Raw genomic sequence first — 23,499 nt, 5'->3', positions numbered from 1 at the left:
TTTTTTTTTTTTTTTTGGTACCGGGAATTGAACTCTGGTCCTCACACTTTCAAGGCAGGAGGCGGCACCACTGAGCTAAAACCCTAGCCCTCTATCATTTTAAACCAAGACCAATTCTATAACTCTTTTGTCCATAACTGTTACATATACTGTCTTTAAATAAGAGACAAATTTTTAAAAATAAATAAATAAAAATCCCAGGTAGGTAGTTTTATTTTTTTGGTACCGGGATCAAACTCAGGACCTTGCACTTGCGAGGCAGGCAGTGGAACCACTGAGCCAAACTCCCAGATAATTTTCTAATAGCACCCTGTTTAAGGGCCACCTGCCTCACAAGCGCAAAGTACAGAGTTTGATCCCCAGTACCAAAAACAACAAAAATCAGCATAAACCAAAAGCATCCTGTTGAAATAAAATTTTTAAAAAATAAAGATGATACACACATACTCACATTATAGCAGCAAAACTCATAATAACTAAATCTTGGAAGTGGCCTCTATGTCCAACAATAGATACATGAATACAGAATATGTGTTTATACACAAAGGAATACTGGTCTACTATAAAGGATAAGTAAATCATCTGTAGGAAAACCGATATATCTTGTTTTGTTTTGTTTTGTTTGTTTGAGACAGGGTCTCACTATGTAGTTGAGACTGACCTGGAACTCACTATGTAGTCCAGGCTGGTCTTGAACTCACAGAGATCCTCCTGCCTCAGTCTCCCAAGTGCTGGGATTACAGGTATGTGCCACCGCGCCCAGCTTATCTTTTGCTTTTTAAAAACAGGGTCTCACTCTAGTTTAGGCTGGCCTTGAACTATATAGGCCAGGCTGTTTTCAAACTCATGGCAATCCTCCTACCTCAGCCTCCTGAGTGCTGGGATTACAGGCCTGTGCCACTACACCAGGCTGGGAAAACTGATGTACCTTGAGACCATAATAAGGGAAATAAATCAAGACACACAAGCTTAAATATCGAATGGTTTCTCTTATATGAGGAACCTAAAGTATATATAAATTAAAAAGCAAAATAACAGATAATAGGAAACAAAGATATAGCTTTTGCACATGGGAAGGGGATCTAGAGATGAGGGAAGGGGGAAGGAGAATAAAAAAAAATTAAGATGTGTTGTGTACATGTACCAATTCCACATGATGAATACAATCATGTATGGCAAACCTACAGGAAGGAAAATTTGTGTTTGTTTGGTACCAGGGATCGAACTCAGGCCCTTGCGCTTGCAAGGCAGGCAGCAAAACCACTGAGCTAAATCCCTGGGCCCAGGAAGGAAATTTTAAAAACCAAACCAAACCAAACCAAAAAACACCCAGAAAAGAAAAGGAGAAGCTCTAAGAATTCTCCTCGGTAAGAAATTAACCACTAAAATTTTATGATACATGTTTATTGTTATATTTTAATAAGCAGTTTTTAAAAAATTGTACCTCGGCCTCTGAGAGTTCTTTGTCACCATTTGGCTTCGTGTACTTCTCCTGCATGAAGGGAATCCAGGATATTTTGCATTTTTTAATGAAGGGTGTCACATCTACAGTGCCCAGAGCATAGCCACATATGCCATCTTCATCTTCAAGGACAAAGCAGTAATCTAGGCTGAGGGAAAGGAGCCCTCCTACCAACCTGCTCAGAAGGGAAAGGGACAGTGAGCTTTCTACTAACACAAAATTCATGATTCAGTGATACACGGTCCAATGTACTTGAATAACTTAAGGAAACATTTGTTGTGAAAGCAGCTAGAAATGCATACGTATAAATTTTGAGATTTTACTAAAACAGAATGTTAAAAAAATATTTCCTTGCAGTTGTCTCTTCCCCTCAACCTGATAAAGCCTTGCTATGAAACATCTGCTCCCAAATCCAAATAGCAATCACATACTTGTCTCCAATTAGGTCAGGCTGACTTTGAAAAGGTAAACCCACTCCATCATCATACATCTCTCTGCAAATCTTGTACACAGAAGCCTGAAAACACAACAGATTATATTTTTATATATTATTTTATACACTACACATTTAAGAGTTATGCATCACATCAAAAAAATGGCAACAAAGCCGGCAGTGGTGGCGTACGCCTGTAATCCCAGCACTCAGGAGGCTGAGGCAGGAGGATCGCTGTAAGTTCGAGACCAGCCTGGGCTACATACATAGGGAGTTCCAGGTCAGTCTCAGTGACATAGTGAGACCCTGTTCTCAAAAAACCAAAAAGAAAAGGTGGGGGGGGGGCAACAGAAAATATCAACAGCATCAAAGTAAGTCTGGGGAGGGAATAACAAAAGGCCTGCCAGAAATAGTACATCTAAAGATTTATTCACTGAGTCATACTGTATGAGTCATGTTGTATGAAGTCATATAATACTTCATACTATTCTGCAGGGCAGTTTCTGGTAATAAAATGAGGATTAAAAAACCAACCAATCTGTTTTTTGTTTGGTTGGGTGGTTGACTGAGTCTGGCTTTGTATTCAGGCTGGTGTTGAATGTATTTGTAGCCTAGGCTTTGCTCAAACTCACAATGATCTTCCTGCCTCAAATTCCCAAATGCTGGGATCACCAGCAGGTGCAGTACCACACCCAACTAAAGTCCTTAAATTCTTCCTCAAACTTCTGTCCATGCTTCCTCCTCCTAGTTGAAGTTGGGTTGTTTTCAGTACTGAGGACTGAATCCTGGGTCTTTCAACTAAACTACATCTCACAGCTCTTTTGTTTTTTATTTAAAGACAAAGTCTTGCCATTGTACTAAACTGCCCTGGCTAGGCTCCAACTAAATCCCCCTGCCTCAGCCTTCCAGAGTGCTGTGATTACACACATATGCCACCACACTGGCTTAAAATTGGTATTTGAAGGGGGTGTACCTCAGTTTTAAGTGCTTGGTTAGAGTGGATCACTAGGCACTACAAAAAAACCCATAAAAATGAAGATATTTTAAGACACGAAATTCTTTAACCAGTGAGTTTTAAAACATAACCATTTTACCAAACTGATAAGACAATTACCTCATCTTTAGGAAAATACGGTCTGATAGTATAAACTTTCGAGGTAGGAGTCAGTGGGGGTGGTTGAAAAAAGAGATCATTTGCCCCATCAATTGGCAGCAAACGCTGTGAGGGAAAAAAAGGAGATGGATTAGTATCAGGAAGATATTTATTTCTTTAAATGAGTGCACTGCAGATTACCAACTTAACATTAACTGGCTACTGCAGGCAGACCTAAAGAAGAGGGTTGCACTATGCTTTACTAATATAAACACCTCTTTGCTGGGGGAGGGGAGTGCTTCTGAATAGAAATTGCCCAAACTGAGTTACACAGCTTTACTGGCATATTAATGGGAATTTAAACTTATAATAATAACAGTAACAAAAACTAATCCAGTGATGACAATTTTTTGTTTGTTTTAAAAACCAATCTTAACTAGACCATCTTTCTACTAAAAGATGGCAGAACAGACTGTCAGGAGGAGAGGTTTGGTCTGAAGAGGGTTATCTGTCCAGGAGACGCTTTATCCCCAAAGCAATGCGCTTCAGTTTGCTGTGCGCAGCAGAGCACCTGTTGGGGGGAGAAAAGTAGAGCACCTGAGAAGTCCATGAACAAATTGTAACAATAAAAATTTCCTATTTTGTTCCAGTTTTCAACAACGAACTACTCTTTCAAGCCCAGCGTATTTACAAAATAACTGGAGAAACACCCAAAGCCTTTTCACTATTCACTTGCATAATCAGTCATCCTATTTTGCTCATGGAGTTCCCACTGGCAGACAAGCATGCGCGCATTGTGCATTGCGGGCGCAGATTAAAATGCTGTGCGACCTGCAAAGAAACAATGTGAAGTGTACACCTAGAGCCGCTGCGCTTCGCAGGCGCGGGGGGGCATTGGCAGCATCTCCTTCAGAAATTACTGTGAAAGAGGAGGAAAATTTGATTTAAAATCCAGCTATGTAACTAAATTGAATTTGGGACCAGAAAGCCTTCGGCAGACCAATCCTTCCAGCCATCTGATGCGCAACATAAGGGTTCTCATAAAACAAAGAAAATGTCAATTCAGTTGTGAATTCATATTGATACCTGGAACTCTCCTGCTAGACCACCTCTAAAGGCCCAGGGTTCTTGGTCTCCAATTAAGAACTGTGCTGAAGAATGACTACGACACCCTGTTGAGATCAGATCCAAGCGGAGAACGTTACGAGAAAGGGGATTTCCTGGGGTCTCAAATGTCCAACACACTAACAAACACTTTGTGGAAATAGCTCTCTAACAGTAATAATCCAGGGTTTCAGGGCAAGGCTGTGATAATAATTATTTTTACAAATTTATAATGGCATTTTAATACTGATATAAATTCGTCTAGTTAATGAAAACTATTACCAGTTGTATACTTTTATCCCAAGTCTGGGTCAAATTCATGTATTTCCTAGACAGCTATACCAAGTCAGTTTCTTGCTCTATCGCGAAATTATAATAAACTAAAATGAATGATATAGGTGAAACATTTTATTATCACAGCCCATGAAGGAATTAAACCTGTCTGAAGTCACATTTTACATTTTGAGGAAGGGTACAGGAAAGGGAAAAGGGGGAGGGAATCTTGTCAGAAAACTAAGATCAGCAGAATAAATAAAAGAAATTGTTGATAAAACAAAACACAATGAGAACATTATGTTTTTAGACAAGGACACTTCAGACTGGTTAGTTATAATTATCAGTCTGACGTTTCTGTAAACTAAGGAAGCAATTAATGGTCCTAATTTGCCCAGAACTAAAACGTACTTTCCTTAAAGTATACCAGTATCTGGTCCTTCTGATCAGCCATTATCATCTTTGATGCACTGAACACATGCATGGAATGGCAAGCTTTGAGGCCCCGGAAGTCGGCATTCATGGTCATCACTTTACCAACCTCAAAGACAAAAGAGCTAACAACTAAGAAATAACTAAAGAAAATGTTTGGATGCCAAATGAAAACCACCTGCCTAGTCTTCTGACAAGATGAAGCAGCGCAATATAGTTCTTTTCCATTGGAAGACAGCATTCTACCTCCTGTTCAAGTTAACAGTCTCATCAGTATAGATACAGTGTGCTAGTCAGACAGTCCCAAAGCAAACCAAGTTTTGGTTAACAATTCAGGCCCATTAAGACACTATATTTGGGTTTGTCATATTTTAGGGGTAGGGTTTTTAAAAAAACAAAATGCAGTATTTGTAAAGTAAATATGAAATAGGGTCAAAATTTAGACTATACAAGAACTTGCCCCATTCCATAACTCAGTGTGATTTACACTGCAGGAAAAACTATGCTTCTCAAACTTTTCAAAGTGGCCAATTTTCCCTACCCCCCACTTTGAGACTACAACGTAACTAGCACTTCCAACTATTACAATAAAAAGCTGCATATACGAAGAGCTGTGTAAATGAAAACATGGTTAATGCCTCAGTCGCTGCGCAAACGTGACTTCAGTTCATGCCTACTGCCCTTACATCTACCTGAGCTACCTCACAGATAGAACCTTTCAATTTAAACTAATTAATCATGACGCGCTGTGAACATCTGCCGCTGTCCATCCAATAGCAGTAGACACTTGTGCTGAGGATTCTCCCATCTGTACACAATGGGGAAGAAGATAATAGAAGTCATTAGTAATCAAAGGTACTGCATAGCCACATTCTTTAAAGGACTGAATGCCAGCTGGACTGGAGAGAAGAGGAAAACAAAGGGTTCTAATCATTGACCCCTGAAATTACTATAAAACGGTACAGATACTCTCCCTGCTGTGAGCTTTGCAGCATTATGGACTGCCAAGATGATTATTTAAAACATCTATGATGGTCTGACCTGGAAATTGTACATCAATACAAACTGTGAAAGTTACCCGGTAACTGCATAATATAAAGAGCCTAAGAGAAAAGGTACTATATGTAACCAAGAATAAAAATTTTAATAATTCATTTTAAAGTTGAATAACCAACCAATGTTTTAGGCGATATAGTTTCAAGCTCAATACTTCAGACTTCAGGTTCAAAATTCTAGAAGCCTCACAAATTTAAGACTTAAATCCCTATAAGGATTAACTGCAATTCCTTGGCTAGAAAGCTGGAAGGCAAATGCTGTTATCCAACAACCAATGTGGAGGGTTTTTTTTCTCAGCCTAAGGGCAAGATGCCTCTCACCCACAATGGATATTCTAGAGCCTCTTTACAGGAGAATTAAAATTCTCTTCTACCTGTTGTACTAATATATGTGGCAATCCAAAGAAGTTCTGTATTTTCAAAACAATGACTTATTTTAGCAGCTAACTAGGTGTATCACAGGAAAAGCTATTTTTTAATATCTAAGAGCCCCAAGTGTATACAGGCAGAAAATTAGAAATCTCATGATTATTGCTACTTAATCTAAGCTCATGGTATTTCAGACCATCTGTTTCAAACTAAGGTAGTGAAAACCCATCAGTGTTTTGACTACTATGAAAACTATGACATGTCAGTTAGCTTTGCTGCCTGCTGTGTGTTAAGTCCATTACATTAATTCCTTATAGCTGGATTGAAAACCTGAAAATGAAGGTCCCTAAGAAACTTGGCCATGCTGGTGCTCTTTACCAAGCTTGAAAATTTCCAGGAAAAAAAAAAGTCATTGTTTTCAAAGTAGACAGAAAAATCCACTGAATAAAAGCAGAACTTTTAGAGGACTAAAATGTCCACTTTCTGCTTATAACCAATTACTTGGCACAGGGATAAAGAAAAAGCCATGTGAAATAATACCGAGCAGCACCAGAATAGCCTTCCACTAAAGCTCGCATGCGCACAGGGCTGGGAGGACAGACTCCTCTTGCCAGGCCCCTTGGGTCGTTTCAGCGACTGTTCCATTACACACAGCATTAATGTTATGACGACACAGCAAGCAGCAGAAAGCCTAGAGTCACGTTTCATAGTTGTCTCATCTCCAAATCAGACAAAAGTAATATACAGTGTTCCATCCAGGAAGCATTCAGTCAGAGCAAGTTAAAGTCAGTACTTGCTAACGTATTTTCAAGATATTTATGCAGAATTAGCCCAAGGGAGAAAAATTAATATGCTCAATGCAATTATCAAGACTTGCGTCTCAAGTCTTCAACAATGCCCACTTTTATAAGAAACCTAAGCAAAGAACTGAAAATACATTTAGAATTTGCCAATTCCCTAAATGATTTTCTCCCTGTGGGGTAATTTTTTTAAAGATACAATGTATCCAAGAGTAGATTATTCCTGGTGCACATACCTAACCACTGCACAAAAGACTTCACCATTGACATTATACTCTTGATATCCCACACATAGGAGTACATGTCATAAAGAATTGTCCTGTTGGCACAATTCGAGAGCCGAGTGAACATTCCCATCACCAATCCACACATCTCTTCAAACTTGGCTGCTCGTGACCGCCATTCTTCAATCTATTAAGGATCAATAAAGAGACCCAAAATACTGTTAAGCTTAAAAAAGTAATGTAAAACAATTGTAAACTAAGCTGTTTATTATGAGATACCCACAATTCATTCAAAACATTTCATCACTGGCTTAAATTCCACATGAGTAATAAAAGTGTCTCCCCGAACGGACAATGCCTAAAATAACCAACACTTTCCTTCATTCCTAGCTAGAAAGTCAAATAACAGTCCACACCTACTTTAATGAGCACATATTCAAAATGGGGTCAATTTCCTGCCAGTTATCACTGTACTCATTCAAGAACCTCCACCAGGGCCGGGGATGGAGCTCGGCGGTGAATGCATGCCTACATGCGCGTGTGCCAAGTTACCAGCACAGGGAACCTGCAGACTAGGAAAGTGGGCAAACCAATCGTACTCACTTTTTCAGAGTCTTTTCCTTTGCAATTGACACTGACAACACTGCTATTTGCTCGAAGCCACTGGAATTCCCGTAACATCTGTGCTCCTTTGGGTCCATGCTCATAGGGAAGATAGAAAAGATCTGCAAGTAACTGCAAATCCTCCAGAGTCACTGGTTCTGCAGTGTACAAAGGTTTTTCATTTGGACCTGGCACAAACTGCTCCTTGTTTGTTTGTTCATCCGTCTGCATGGGAGCAATATCACTAATGCAATCCTCTTGCATTGACATCTCTGGAGATTTCGACTCAGCTATGCTCTCTTTATCAGTGTCCATTGGTTTCAATTCCTCCGCCATCTTAGCTTCAACAATCTCAGTGAGTATCTGGCTGTCATTCTTGTGGTCTGCTTCTTCTTGTTTTTCTACCACCATGTCCATAGGTTCCTCATCTGGCTGCTTCTTTTCTTCTTCCTTGGTCAGAGCTGTAGGTTCACCACTCAAAGCTGCTCCCTGGCTCATAATGGGCTCCTGGTACACTGTCGTGACTACAGTTGTGGCATTTAAAGAGGGTGCTGCAACTAAGGGAGCCCCTTCAACTACACTTGCTTTAGCTCCACTGTGTGCAACTTGTCTACCTACCAAAAAGAAAGTCAAGAGATAACCAGAATTAGAAATAAGAAATGAAGATTTAGAAAAATGCCTTCTTGTCATGCTATCTGGAACGAGAGCCTTAATTTGAGATTCTAAATACTATGAGCCCTGAGAAAAGTGAAATTTCTTTAAGCCACTAGGGAGGCATGGATAAAAGGTCACTAGGGGTAAAGAACAGGTAATAAACATCCTCAAACATGTTGACATCTAGTATCTTTCCTTACAAAGCTTTGTTTGTTTTTTCAGACAGGGTCACTATATACTTCAGGCTGGCCTCGAACTCATGGTGATCTTCCTGCCTCAGCCTCCCCGAGTGCTAGAATTACAAGTGTGCACTAGCACACCAGGCAAAATTTCTATTTCATTTTACTTCATTTACTTATTTATTTGGAGTCAAAGTCTTGCTGCATAGCTCATCCTGTCCTTAAACTCCCTATGCAGCCTATGGTGGTAAGAATTTGCTGCAATCCTGGCTCAGCCTCCCAAGTGCTTGAATTACAGGTATGTGCCAGCCCCTGGCAAGATTTATATTTTAAAACAAATACTTCCAATTAGCACATATCAAGATACAAGCTATTAAAAGAAGATAGACGTGTCACCAAGCTTGATGGTACATGCCTGTAATCCCAGTTACTCAGAGGCTAAGGCAGAAGGATCACAAATTTAAGACCAGACAAGGCAAATTAGTGAGACCCGGTCTCATAATTTGAAAAAGCCAAGGGATATAGCTCAGCACTCTTGGTTCAATCCTGGCATCATCAAAAAACAGCAAAGTAAGATTTTTAAAAAAACCTTAATTCTCCCGACTTCTAAATTTCATTTAACTTCACTTTTTTTAGGGAGCCCAAGGTAAGACATGACTGCTTTTTATTTTGTGATTCAATAATATGATCCAATTAATCCCCTTAAAAAAATGGCCAAACTCACTGCTGTATTGATGAGGTACACCAAATTCCTGCAACCATTCTGTTAAAGCTAGCTTTAGAGCCATCTGTGGGCTATAGAGTACATCAGTTTCAATATCTTCATCACTTCCTTCATTTTCTAACTTTATCTGGATTGATACAGTACTGTCTTCAGTGTCAGCTGAAAAAAACAAAGCAAAATCAGTCTGCATTACAAAAGCCTCCTGGCAAGTGAGATATAAATTAGCTGTTGCAGTACCACCACAAGAAGAACTGGAGCAAGAGCAAATAAAAATGCAAACACAAGCAAGACCCTTCACTGACCACTTCATTCAGGTTACTCCCCTAAATGCACTGCTAAATGTAAACTTCCAACTGAAATGACTACTATTTTAGAATCACTGGAAAAGCTGATCATGAACGTTCATTGAATACCAATTATTGAAAATTCAAGGTTAAGGCAGTACAAAAAACAGAACGTGAACAGAGAGAGCGCCTTAATGTGAGCACAGATAAACCAATGATGCTCTGCCAGGTTAGGGAGATCCAGGCAGAGAAAATTAAGTTGGAACTTTTTGTCTTGGTATTCAAAAATTCTCCAGTCTTACCTTTACTTCATTCCCCCGTACGGCCCAGTATGGCTAGTATCTGCTACTCCTTACGTAGGGTACTCCCGACTATCTTAACATGTTCACAGCAAGGCCAAAACATACATCTTGCTGTCGAGCAGCTAGCTGTCCCATCAGGCAGCCTGTACCACTCACTGGTGATACAAATGCATCTAATCACTTTCACTGGTCTTTTTACTAATAAAATTAATAAGAGCTACCTGATTTGACAGTCATGCCTGTGCCACTGCTGGTTCAAGCCAGCAGGAACACGTTCAAGGATAAAAAAACAGGCTGGAGATTTAGCTCAGCAGCACCATGCCTGCCTTTTGAGTTCAATCCCTAGCACCAAAGAAAAAGAAGAAACAGAAGCTGTGACACTGTAATTCCAGACCTTCAGAGGAATGAGGCAAGAGGAGTCACCAATCTTGATACTTTAGTAAAGGGCTGAGGTTGTGACTCAGCATTCCCAGGGCTCAATCCCCAGTACAGGGGCGGGGAGAGAATCACGGATACAAAGGGTGCTGAGATATTACTAGTTCTATTTTTTATGGGGGGAAAAAGGACTACAGTGAGCCATAAACACAAACATTAATTTAATAAACAAATGGAAGCAAGGCTCCAGAATTAAACAACAACTGGGGATGTAGCTCAGTCACAACGCACCTGCCTCACAAGCACAAAGTTCTGAGTTTGATCCCCAGTGTGTGGGGTGGTGACACAGATCACAACAACGTATCACCAAGTATCGTTAGTTACAATATTTCAGTATCCCTAGTGGGCCAAAATTCAAATAACTTCAAAATCTCAGTGTTGAGTATTTTCTTCACCTCCAGCCCAGCAAACTTCCTACCTTGACCCAGGTTAAGTACGGGTGAAATCATTTCTTACTGCTGTGCTTGATTAAGGTGGTCACAGCCTTTTGTTTCCACAGCAATTAGTAGGTAACTGTTACAACACTTAAAAATGTTTTCTTCAACATAAGACTGTTTTTTCAGAATCAGGGACTTTATTCTTTTTGCAAATCCTCATTGCCCACGAAGATGGGTTATTTAAATATAAATGAACATCCAGGATTTTTTTTTTTAACTTAAAACTATTAATTGGAAGTAAAGGGGCCAGGGATATAGCTCAGTGGCCCTATGTCTGCCTGGCCAGTGCAAGGTCCTGAGTCCAATCCCCAGTAATGGGGGGGCCCCCTGCAACCCACTGATAAGCCAATGCCTAAAATAAGAGTATTTTTCATAAGGGTAAGATGGACCTAAGTGAAATAACGCAGATAAGAACATCTAGTCATCAGGGCTCAAGATTTAGCCACCCGACTCACAAGCATAAGGTACAGAATTGGATCCTGGTAGCAAGAAAAAGAGTATCTAGTCATCTAAAATATCTCATTTGCCACTACCTGCCTTGCAAGCCATAAGGACCTGAGTTCAACCCCCCAGTACCACAATAACTAGATAAAACAAATAAATAAATTACCTCATTTGATAAAATCACCTGAAAACTGAATGATTTTAAGGCTAATGGGAACATAAGAGATTATACTATACAATCTGCCTTCAAAGATTGAAGCATATTTTGAAAACAGAACTTACATATACCAACTCCCTATCGTGAATGTGATCATTATGTACTACAAACATGTACTAATAAAAATAAGAACTTAAGGGCTGAGGATTTATATCAGTGATTCCTCGCCTGCCTTGCAAGCACAAGGACCTGAGTTCAATCCCCAGTACCAAAAAAAAAAAGACCAAGAGGCTAAATGACCTGTGCAAGACTACTTGGCCTTCCTTTTATTGTACATGTAACTGATTAGCAGAAATCTACAACACATAATGAAGTCTCCTGAACTGTGCTGAAAAAGAAGTACATTGCCAATGGCTGCAGCCAACCTCCCCTTCCTCCCACAGTCAGGATGAAGTGCAGGCTACTCACTCATCACCACATCCTTCCTCACTCCGTTCATGTTTGACTTGTACCAGGTGGCAAGAGTGTGGATAGCGACATAGTTGGCTTCAAATTCACAGTTTGGATTCGTCAGCACTCCTTTTAACCGGGGAATGAGCTCTGTGGATCTTCCTTTGTATGGGCCCAGAAAGAGTCTCTTCTGATCATAATCATTAGCATGAATGTTATCCCAGATTACTGGAGCTCTCTTAATAATCTTAGAAACCTCTTCAATAGACTCTACTGGAATTTCTTTAGAAACAACTTTAGGACCTAGAAATAACAACCACCACATGTTTTAAAAATCTCCTAGATGGCTTTAAAATACACTGTACAAAGGGCCAGGGATTTGCTCAGTGGCACCACACCTGCCTGGCAAGCACACGATCCTGAGTTTGAACCCAGTACCAAAAAAAAAAAAAAACGATACACAGCTTTTACTGTGTTCTCCTTAGTTTCTAATAACTTTTTGCTTTTTTCTTCTTGCAGTGTTGGGATCACACCCACTGCTTCATGTACACTAAGCAAGCCCACTACCAATGAGGTCACACCACCAGGCCCAACTGTTTTCATTTTAAACACAGCAACATTTTTTTCCCTTTCATTCTATAGGATAGAAGTTCCAAGAGCCAGGGATGTAGTTTAGCAGCACTGCACTTGCTTGGCAAGTATAAGGTCCTGAGTTCGATCCCCAGTTCCCCAAAAAAAGAAAGTTACACCATAAAAATGACAACAAAATCCTTCTAGACTTAGGTTGTCTTCAGACAGTCTTGCCATGTAGTTCAGTCTGGCCCTGAATTCACTGTATGGCATAGGCTGACCTTGAACTCAGTGATCCTCATTCTCAGCCTCCCGAGTGCTATCACAGGGGTACACCACCATGTCCAGCTCCTTCAAGACTTTTTCTTTTGGTTTTTTGAGACAGGGCTTTGCTATGTAGTTCAGGCTGGCCTTGAACTCTCAGTCATCCTCCTGCCTCAGCCTCCCAAGTGTTGGGGTTACAGGCATGTGCCACCATGTTTTCTACATGCCTATTGTCCTGACTACTTGGGAGACTGAGGCAGGATTACCTAAACCAATGAGTTCAAGACCACCCTGGGGCAAGTGCGTCACCCAACTCACTTGTGGTACTAGGAAATGAACCCAGGACTCTCACAAAGAGCTATAACCCGAGACTTCCTCCTTTTTTAAATAGAGACAGGATCTTGGTAAGTCAATAAATTGCCCAAGCTGGGCTCTAATTTGCAATCCTTCTGCCTCAGAATCTCAAGGATGCTGACAGTACAGGTATGCATCACCACAACTGGCAAAAATTTTTTTAATATTATGTAAAGAAGGCTGGGGGTTTGGCTCAGTGCTTCTGCCGCCTGGGGACCCCTGAGTTCAATGCCCGGAACCAAAAAAGAAAAAAATTGCTCTGGTCATTCTTTGTGAATATTAAGTGAAAAATATATACTTTATTAAATAAAGTAGTACTTTCTTAAATTTTATTTTCGAGCCAGGTGTGATGGCACACATCTGTAATCCCAACACTCAGGAGGCTGAGGCAGGAGGATCACTTGAGTTCCAAGACCAGTCTGGGCTACTACACAGTGAGTTTCAGGGTGGTCTCAACTGCATAGTGAGGCTTTGTCTCAGGGAAAAAAAGAAGTTTGTTTTTAAAAAACTACTCAGAGGGGCCAGGGATTTAGCTCAGCGGTTCGGTGGCCTGCCTTGCAAAACAAGGACCTGAGTTCAATCCCCGGTACCAAAAAAAAACAAAAAACAAAAAACAAACAAAAAATCTACTCAGTTAATAACAGCCAGATGTAGTAGGGCATAACTGTAATCCCAACACTTGGGAGGCTGAGGAAGGAGGATCACCATGAGTCGGAGGCCAGCCTGGGCTATGTAATGAGTTCAAAGCCAGCCTGAACTATATAGTGAAACCTTGTCTCAAAATACCAAAAACAAAACCAAATCAAACCAATCAGCCATGTGTGGTGGTGGTGATAGTATACATATGTAATCCCTGCATAAGGAAGCCAAGGCAGGAATATTTAAAGTTCCATGTCAGCTTGGACTACACAGCAAGACCTTGTCTCAAAAAAACAAAAAACCCAACCCAACCAGTATTGCTAGGGCCCAGTTAATTTCACTGCATAAGTCTTAAAAGGCTTACCTGTCCAAAGCACCTCAATTCCAGGTAAAAGCTTTTCACCCACAGTCCTTAAATAAGGAGACTGAGAAACATTTGGATAACAGAAAGTGCCACAATATTCTGAAAGTAGAGGGAAAAAAAGTAGTCAGGAGAGATCATGGGTTTGGGATGGGGGAAAAAAATGCCTAAGAATTCTAAATTCTTTTCATCAAAATAATAAAAGGCCTCCATATCATACCTAAAAGAGAATAAACTTAAGCATGTAGTTCATTTAAGAATCAATTCATAAAATCTGATATTCTTCCTCCAACAGTAGTACAGATCAATCCTTATGATGCTAGTCACTAGAAACACAAGTTTACGAAATTAACAATTAGAATCTCAGTATTTTTGTACCTAATTTTGAGTCACCTATACTTCTCATTTGTAATCAGATACAGACTTGATAATATCATGATAGAACAAACACTAGAACATGACAACAGCTATTAGTATGTAACTACAACTTAAATTATGATTGAAGTGAATTCCCAGTATCTTACTAAGCGCTATTTAAGTATTTATGTAGTGCTAGATTACGTATTAAAATAAGCTTCATGGCTCACAATTCTAACACATACACAAAGAGTTAAATAACTCCATCTACAAATTCAAAGAACTTATCCATTCCTGACAAAAAACAGTCTGGCGAAAACTAAGTTGAATTTTAAGAGGCTACTAAAAAAGACAAACATTTTCAATGGAAGAAAACTGGGGAAGGGAAAAAAGATAGAATGAGGAAAAATTATTAAGCTTTCTGTACTGACTAGTGGAAGTAAAAGCCCAGATGGGAGTGGGAGGAGTAAGAAAGGAACAGACATGCATGAGCAGAAAAGGGAATGAGGAGGAAATAAGTGACAAAATTAAAAGCAATGTAAATTTGTTTTTTTACCAGTTTTCATTTCAATAATAGCATTTCTCCTTTAATATCCTGACGATGCATATTTATATACTTATATACTTCCAGTACTAAAAAACAAGAATCTTTTGCCAAGTTTATTATCATTTACAAGCTCCTTAATTTCTCCCCTGTAAGATCTTAAGAAATATCTTCCAGAAAAATGATTCCTATTCTTATGCACCAATGGGGGGTTGTTAATAAGGGCCTACCTAGGACCATTTATAAGTTACTACTTCATTAAGATGAGTTAAATATTAAGCTATTATATACAATACCTGTAGGACAGAAGAGGAAAGTTTCTGGCTCTCCTAGGTACTGATAAATTTCATTTGTGATGGAGACCTGTGCATGAGCAAAAGAACTGAATACCTCTTTGTCTGCCGCACACATATTATGGTCAATATCATCAAAAAGCAAGGCAAATGACCTGCACCCAAATTGAGAAACCTAGAAAAAGAAAATATTTGTTTTTGTACTGTCAATGAAAGAAACTCTAAATTAAATAGTAAGTCAAGGTTTTGTACCATTTTTCATTTGGGGTTGAATGCACTATCCAAAATACTGTATATTCCAACAAAACTGCTGCTGATTATAGAAAACCCAACAGAAGAAGAAAAATACAGAAACATAAATAAGTAAAACCCCTTGCCTGCTCTAGCCCCCAAAGGCGCAAAGATCCTAATTAATACTTACTTCTGCAGAAAAATCTGACAAGGCATAAATCAGAAAGACCACAAGAAAAGGGGTATGAGCGTACATACCTACAACCCAAGCATTCTGGGAGGTTGAAGCAGGAGGACTGCAAGTTCAAACCCAACCTGGGTAATCAGTGAGCTAACTATACCCTGTTTCAAAGTTAAATTAAAAAGCTGAGGGGCTGGGGATTTAGCTCAGTGGTTCCTCCACCTGCCTCACAAGCTCAAGGACCAGAGTTCAATCCCCAGTACCAGCAAAAAACAAAACAAAACAACAACAACAAAAAAAAACTAATAAAATTTGATCATATAGAAAAACAACTTATTCATGAGAATTACACACTCCTAGCCCTACCTCATTTACTAGCCATTTTAATGCCACCAATGTAACTTTTGGCAACGAAATATGTATACAAAAACAAAAAATCAGCAAACATAGCTAGGTGCAGTTGCATGCACCTGTAATCCCAGCATTTGGGAGACTGAGTCTAGAGTGTGAGGCCAGCCTGGACTATAACAGAGACTATCTCAAAACAAAACTAAAATAATCCATAAACTTAAAAACAAAAAGAAAATGGGAGCCCTACACTTTGTCAAAAAAGATGCACAGCTTCTAAAGTGGAGTTTAGATCTAAACTCACCAACATATTAATAGCTTGTACCTTAGTCTGTTTCTTGGGAACACAGCTGTTTGCAGATAGAAATGCATCTATAATTTGTATAATTTAGGAAACTGATCATTAACAGGTAAAATGCGTTCTCTCTCATCTCGGTCACGAAGTCAGGCAAGTACCTGTGGTACAGGTGTACTCTCCCCAAAGTGGCTCTGGACTGCCCATCTCAGAATCACCTGGATTCTTGGGCCCTACCCCATTTCAGCACAGGGATCTGTAAGGGTGGAGCCTAGACCATGCAAGTGAGTTCACAGTGAACTCATGACGGGGCAGGCTAAAGATCTCTGTAAGTTCAAGGTCAGCCTGCACTACACAGCAAGGTGCTGGTGTTGTCTCAAAATACCCCAAAAGAATGGAACCTAGTGATTAGGATTTTTTTTCTTTCAGTCCTGGAGATAGAACCCAGGGACACTTTTCACTGAGTTACATCTTCAGCCCTTTTTATTTGGAGACAGGGTCTTACTAGATTGCCTACACTGGCCTTTAACATTTCCCCCCCGCTGCAGTGCTGGGGATTGAACCCAGGGCGTTTACACTGACTTATACACATCCTGAGTCCCTTTTTTTGGTATCAGGGACTGAACTCAGGACCTTGCACTTGCAAGGCAAGGCAGGCAGCAGCACCACTGAGCTAGATCCCCTAAGCCCTTTTTTAAAATTTTGAGGCAGGGTTGCACTTAGTCCCTAAGTTGCCCAGGCTGGGCCTAAACTCACAATCTTCCTACCTCAGTCCCTCAAGAGTGCTGGATTACAGACAAGAGTCACTGTACTGGGCTGAAGGCAGCTCTTAAATTGAGAATCAACTGTACCTCTTTTGATTCAATCATATACTGGTACTCAACTGCTCTGACACTCATCACATTTGGTACTTAATGGTTTTTTGTTTTGAGGCAGAGTCTCGCTATGTTCAAAAAACTAGCCTCAAACTTGTAGCAACCCTCCTGACTAAGCATCCAGAGATCACAGGCATGCACCACTACACCTAGCTACAGTCACAATTAACAATGCTGACTCCCCTCCAGACCTGCTAGAGCTTTTTAGTCAGAACAACTGCTTTGAGGCCGGGAGTGGTGGCACACACCTGTAATACCCGCACTCGGGAGGCTGAGGCAGGAGGATCGCTGTAAATTCGAGACCAGCCTGGGCTACACAGTGAGTTCCAGGCCAGTCTCAACTACATAGTGAGACCCTGTCTCAAAAAATCAAAACAAAACTAAACAAAAACACAAAAAACCCCACAACTGCTTTGGTACTTGTCTCTTGTTATTCACTGAACCTCATGGAAGCAATTAACAAGTACCAGGGTACTACTAACACTTTGAAAAGTACATTTCTACACAAAAACATTAAATAATTCCTACAGAAAAATGTGGGGATTCTATTTTTATCATAAAAGCAACTTAGAAAATTATTCATTGTAAGCACTGAGTCAGGAAAAATAATTTAAAAATAAGGAGCTACCTGGTCCAGTTTGCGCTTCAATGTAGATACTTCCTTAGGATTGGAAAAAGTGATATCCAGTCCAGGTGAGATAGCATAGACGAACTCTATTTCATATTCTCGTGCAGCAGAGATGAGAGTCATAAGTTGCTCTAAAGAAGAGTCCATGTTTTTAGAAAGCAGCACAGAAAATTGAAAGAACCTTCACTTTCCAATTAAAGAGATTATTTCTTCCAACTTTGTAAGAAAGAAAAAGTTCCTTAAATTTCACAAAATTATGTCTAATGTGACAACAAGCCATACAAGCCTGAAGTGACCTAAAGTTATAGCAAAAGAACAAGTTTCACATGGGGGTGGTACCAGGGATTGAACTCGGGTCCTTGTACTTGAGAGGCAGGCAGCAGAACCACTGAGCTAAATCCCGGGCCCTAAGTTTCACATTTTTTTATTTGAACCAAAAGAAAACAAGAGGACCTTCTCACTTCCAAACAGTTTCTTGTCCTTTTCTAGGAAACAAGCAAAATATTAATAAAGTACCCTTTTATTTTATTTCCTTTTTTTCCCAAAGTACAAGGGCTGGGCATGGTGGTGACACAGCAGGAGAACTGCCACCAACCAGTTCCAGGATGATTTACATAGCAAGACCCTGTCACAAAAAACAAAACAAAACAGGATTTACTCAGTGGCACTATGCCTGCCTTGCAAGCTTGAGGTCTTGAGTTTGATTCCCAGTACGTCAAAAAAAAAAAAAAAAAAAAAAAAAAAAATTTTATTCCCAGTAAGTAAAAAAAAAAAAAAAAAAAAAAAAAAAACCACATAAGTTTATAATTAAATTTTTTAAAAGTGTTTTTATAAGAACTAGGATTAAGTTATGACTAAAATAATCCTAAACCTTCATCTTTGTATCTACAGAAAAAATATTTACTACAGATTTTAATTTTTTTTTTTTTTTTTTGAGACAGGATCTCCCTATGTAGTTCATGCTGGCCTTGAACTTCTGGTGATAATCCTGCCTCAGCCTTCTGAATGCTGATTACACATGTGTGTCACCATGCCCAGCAAGTCTTTATGATACAATTTTTCTAAATACATTGAAACACTAAACATGTACTAATAAAAATTTAAAAATTAAAAAAATTGCCAGACGCACACTAAATTGATCAGGTTGCACTCGATTTACAATCCTCCTGCCTCAACCACCCAGACTGGTGGGATTAGAGGTGTCAAAACCATGACCAACTCAAAATATTTATTTATCTTGACTATTGATTTGAGTGCCTTAACGTTTACACTCAAGCCAGGTGCTTCAGTTGCTTCACCCTATCCTTGGCTGAAGCAACACTTTCCAAGTGGCCACTATGCAGATCACCACTGGCGGAAGTAGCACAGTAGTCTACGGCCACAGACCAAGTGAAGTCAGACTGGCACAGCCACGACCCGTACTTTGGCCGTGACTTTACTAGTGCCAGTCTTCCAGTCTATAGCAGCTCACGCAGACTACTGTAGTTACCAGATAAACAGAAATTACATATATGAAGTGAAAATAAAATAATGACATTATAGTAAACTACTCTACAATATAGCTGTTTTCTTCACATACTGAGTTTATGCTTTAAGAAGAAAAAGATTACCAGCTTCCTCCACCGAATACATCTCCCGCCAAAACATCCTATGTTTGTAGTCATCTTTTGGTGCATACAAGTATGTATTTAATTCCCATTTTTGGAGCCTTAAAAGGAAAAAAATTATTTATATATAAAAAGTCAACATTAATAGCTTATAAATCTCAATTTTCTTCCTTTTTTGACCATCTCCATTTTATATAAAACTAGTTAATATTCTAGAACAGTAGCTTTTAAACCAGTAATCAGTGGAAGAAAATTAAGTACTACATGTCAACATACTGATATGGAATAAAAACACAACTCTGGGTGTGACAGATGAAACCCAAAAGCTACTCAAAGCTCTCCCAGGAAAGGTCTGAAAACTATTGGCTTGGGTGAAGACCAGGTAAGGACCAAAGTAAAGTAAGTTCTGTAACTGAGAAATCATCAACTTGTACCAGGGATACTCAGTGTCGGTATTTCTCTAAAATGAAATGTTATGACTTCTAGTATGCTTCATATAATAAAAATTTACCTTCTAAAAAGTTCTTTTCTCTGTTCCATAACCCAGGGTCTTCCGTAAAATCCTAGATTTCAAATAAGAATGAAATTAACCTCTTTCCAGTTTCAAAATGTGGTAAGCTTTACTAAATACAATCCCATTTTGCAAAAAAAAAAAAAAAAGTATACAACACACTAAAATCTAAACAATAGTTTTTTAAAATAATCTATAACCTATAATGTAGGTTTTTCTATAATCTATGGGTAAAGAAATTACAGGCAACTTTTATTCTTTTTCCTCAGATAAATTTTTTTCCACCATGACATTACTTAAGTGAAAGTTATATAGAAACAGGTAAGTTTACCTCTTTACTGTGAAATACAGTTAAACCGTTTTCTTCCCCAGTTCCAGGGATGAACCTAAGACCCTGAGTGGGTAGACAAGTGCTCTACCACTCTGAAAAAAAGTATCTCAATCTTACCAAGATGAAAAAAGCAATTCAAATGAGTAATAACTGCTGCCTAGCAGAGGGAATTAAGTTGCTTCCAGGGGGATGAGATGAGAGAAACAGGCAGTAAAATCAGGGGCAGGATTAGAAAAGACTAATTTTATGGTCTTTTTTTTTTAAAAAAAACTTAATTTAGGCTGCTCGTCAACTTTCTATCCTTGTCTCAGCCTTCTAAGTAGTTGGAATGAGCATCCTGTGCCACCATTCCCAATAAGGGCCACCTGTTACAGCTAAGCGTGGTGTCCTGCACCTGCAATCTAAGGGCTTCGCAGAATGAAGCAGGAGGATCACCAAGTTTGAGACCAGCCTGGGCCTGTCTCAAAAACCAAAAGCTCCCGATAAAACTAAGGGACAAAAACAAAAAAGAGGCCTAGATCACCTTCACAATAGATTCAGCAGTGAACTTGACCTAAATAGCAAACAAGTCATATTAATTCCAGAGCAAAGAACTAAACTGAAAATTTAAGAAAGTGATGACATGTTCCAGGGTCCACTGTCAGAAATAAACGTGTACATTGGTGGTGACCTAAGATGCTGTACAGACACCAAACTGGGACTTGAAGCTCCCTAAGTGTGCTAATCAGTAACTCTACCAAACACCCCTTACAGCTTGCCTACCCTTTACTTTTCTGTCTCACCAACAGCTAAGAGCAATCTCTCAGGTACCATGAACACTGCCAATGAAAGCATTCTGAACATGAAAATGTTCCCCTCCATCAGAGCCCCAGGCCCCAGACCAAATCATTACCCTTTTCCACAGAATGATACAGACCAAGCCAATATATCAAACTGTAGCATTCTCAGTCTTGACAATGCAATATAATCCACTTAGAGATAATATTTATTTACTTAGTTGAACTGCCCAGAGTACAAAAGCCAAGGTGTTCTACCACAGAGCCAAATCCCTAGATATTTTTTATTTTGAGACAGGGTCTTGCTATGTCACTCAGGCAGAATTTGGACTTGGAGATCCTCTGCCTCAGGTTCCCTTAAGCACTGACTGCAAAAATGCATGCCCTGGCCAGGCCTTAAATGTTCTTGATTGTAAAGCTTACAACATTTTTCTCCTGAAAGAGCAGGCTTTACAAGCCTTTAGAAGTACTTCAACATAGCCAGGCATGGTGGCGCATGCCTGAAATCCCAGCACTCAGGAGGCTGAGGCAGGAGGATCACTGCGTTCAAGAGCAGCCTGCGCTATATAGTGAGCTCCTGGTCACTCAACTACATAGTGAGACCCTGTCTCAAAAAACAAACAAAAAAAAAAAAAAAAAGAAAAAAAGAAAAAGAAAAGAAACAGAAGTACTTCAACATAAAGTTTCCAAGTGTCTAACTTGAACATTTTAACCTTCAGAAAGTACAAGTTTGCGCTCAGTAGTCAATGGTTGATTTGCATCACAAAGAGGAAGCAGAATTGTTACAGCACAAGTTAAAACCAACAAAGGTTTGTGAGGGCAAGAAACAAAAAGGAATGCTGGCACTTTAGAGCATTTCCTATCCTCCATTTTGGAAATAGTGCCAACCTAGAAGCACTAGTAAATAAGTAAATCTGTGCTGGATCAGGTGCTCAGTTTATACCAGGGAAGGCAAGAGAACTGAGGACCACAACAGAACCTAGAGAGACACCTTTAAATACTATTCAAAACAAACCAATTTAAATCACAATAAGCTTTACCTTTTAATTACGGAGAGTATAAAGGTCTGGCCCAGTTTCCTTAAACTCACTCCAGTCTCGCTCTGAAATTTCTATATTCCTCAGCACCTCTTCCTCACCCATCACCCCTCCCATCTGATTAAATTTTCCTTGCACTCTAACAAGCTCAATAAACACACCAACAAGCCATACGAAGCAATCGTGGTTTCATATTCCACAAGTCTTCCTCCACATCTTGAAAGGTAATTTTGCTGAACTGTTTCAAGCCTTACTGTAGCTGCATGGTATGTTCTCCCCCAAACTAAATTTTGTCTAAAACACTATAATCTTTCAAAACAATTTATACGATGACAATTTGGAAATGGTCAAACTCTCAAACAAGAGAAGAAATCCTTTTCTCTTTCCACGTTTTTTTTAGTTTTGTAGAAAGACTTATTATGTGCTTATCCACAACACTGCCTAATAGGAAAGAACTAGACAACTAGAAAACCATGGATTAGCCAAAATATTGTATTCCAGAAAATCCAAATTAAATTTTGCACTCAAGGAAAGAACACTAAGGACGGGTGCTTCCACAGAATGCCGGGCGGGTGTCCATTCTCACCCAGCAACCGATAACATTCCGGTCCTTTTCCTTCACTAGGAAGCGGCCACTGCACTTTCAATCACAAATAGGAAGGAAGGAGAAGAGTATTTGTAAGTAGTCACCGAATTCAAATCCCATACCCTGATGCTTTTGAGAGAATTAGTTAAAACCACACACACACACACACACACACACACACACACACCCTACCCCCCCAAAAAAAAGTACCGTACAGAAGAAGGGAAAAACCACAACGTTCTAGGTTGCAAATGATTCTTCAAAGAGCCAGAGAAATTAACTGGCCAATAAAAAAAAAGTCCAAGCAGAGAGGAATTTGTAATTCTACAGGCCTGGAGCTTTTCTTCGGGAATACGAGCATGTCTGTGTGGGTTGATTCTTTCTACTTAATAAAGAGTAGAGACACAAACACTATACATTTTTTTTCCTGGCTAATCGAGAACCCACAGCTTTCACTCTGACCTACATCCTCAGCCCTTTTTAAATTCTGACACAAGGTCTTGCTAAATTGCAGTCTGGGCTAGAATCTGCGATCATCGCCTCCAGCCTCAGCCTCCCAGAGCGCTGGGATTACAGGCTGCATCACCAGGTCTGGCATAGGTCTTCATTCGACAGCAGAAAACCCTAAGCAGGATCCGTGAACCTCAGAGCCTAAAAAGTAGCAGGCTCCTTACGATGGCCGCCTCCCAAGTCGGCCTGACTCCGAGCCCGAGCCAGGAGAGGTCGGGAGGCTTGCTGCTGGCCGGAGGGGACCGGACGCGGTGTGCGGTCGCGGAGAGGCCCCAAAGGGACCCCGC

The 23,499-nt window shown here is 39.8% G+C and overlaps 1 protein-coding gene across 1 annotated transcript in view; it reads right to left on the bottom strand.

Annotated features, from left to right (window-relative positions):
• Positions 1–23,485, bottom strand: part of Oga (O-GlcNAcase) — a gene marked incomplete at its 5' end in the record, with an annotated part of 33,696 nt that extends 10,211 nt beyond the window's left edge. Inside the window, 14 exons of the mRNA XM_010626504.1 lie at positions 1,445–1,637; positions 1,894–1,979; positions 3,010–3,114; positions 4,075–4,160; positions 7,258–7,432; positions 7,849–8,462; positions 9,406–9,564; positions 11,933–12,217; positions 14,106–14,204; positions 15,300–15,471; positions 17,855–17,985; positions 19,465–19,562; positions 19,973–20,024; positions 23,377–23,485. Coding sequence (XP_010624806.1) covers positions 1,445–1,637; positions 1,894–1,979; positions 3,010–3,114; positions 4,075–4,160; positions 7,258–7,432; positions 7,849–8,462; positions 9,406–9,564; positions 11,933–12,217; positions 14,106–14,204; positions 15,300–15,471; positions 17,855–17,985; positions 19,465–19,562; positions 19,973–20,024; positions 23,377–23,485 — 2,364 coding nt within the window. The remainder of the gene's footprint in view (positions 1–1,444; positions 1,638–1,893; positions 1,980–3,009; positions 3,115–4,074; positions 4,161–7,257; positions 7,433–7,848; positions 8,463–9,405; positions 9,565–11,932; positions 12,218–14,105; positions 14,205–15,299; positions 15,472–17,854; positions 17,986–19,464; positions 19,563–19,972; positions 20,025–23,376) is intronic.
• Positions 23,486–23,499: the final 14 nt, after the last annotated feature.

The sequence above is a fragment of the Fukomys damarensis genome, unplaced genomic scaffold (genome assembly GCF_012274545.1).
Source record: "Fukomys damarensis isolate Sample0158 unplaced genomic scaffold, DMR_v1.0_HiC HiC_scaffold_8, whole genome shotgun sequence".
Lineage (NCBI taxonomy): Eukaryota > Metazoa > Chordata > Mammalia > Rodentia > Bathyergidae > Fukomys > Fukomys damarensis.
The sequence above is the reverse complement of the archived record's forward strand: the minus strand, read 5'-3'. Positions and strand labels throughout refer to the sequence as shown.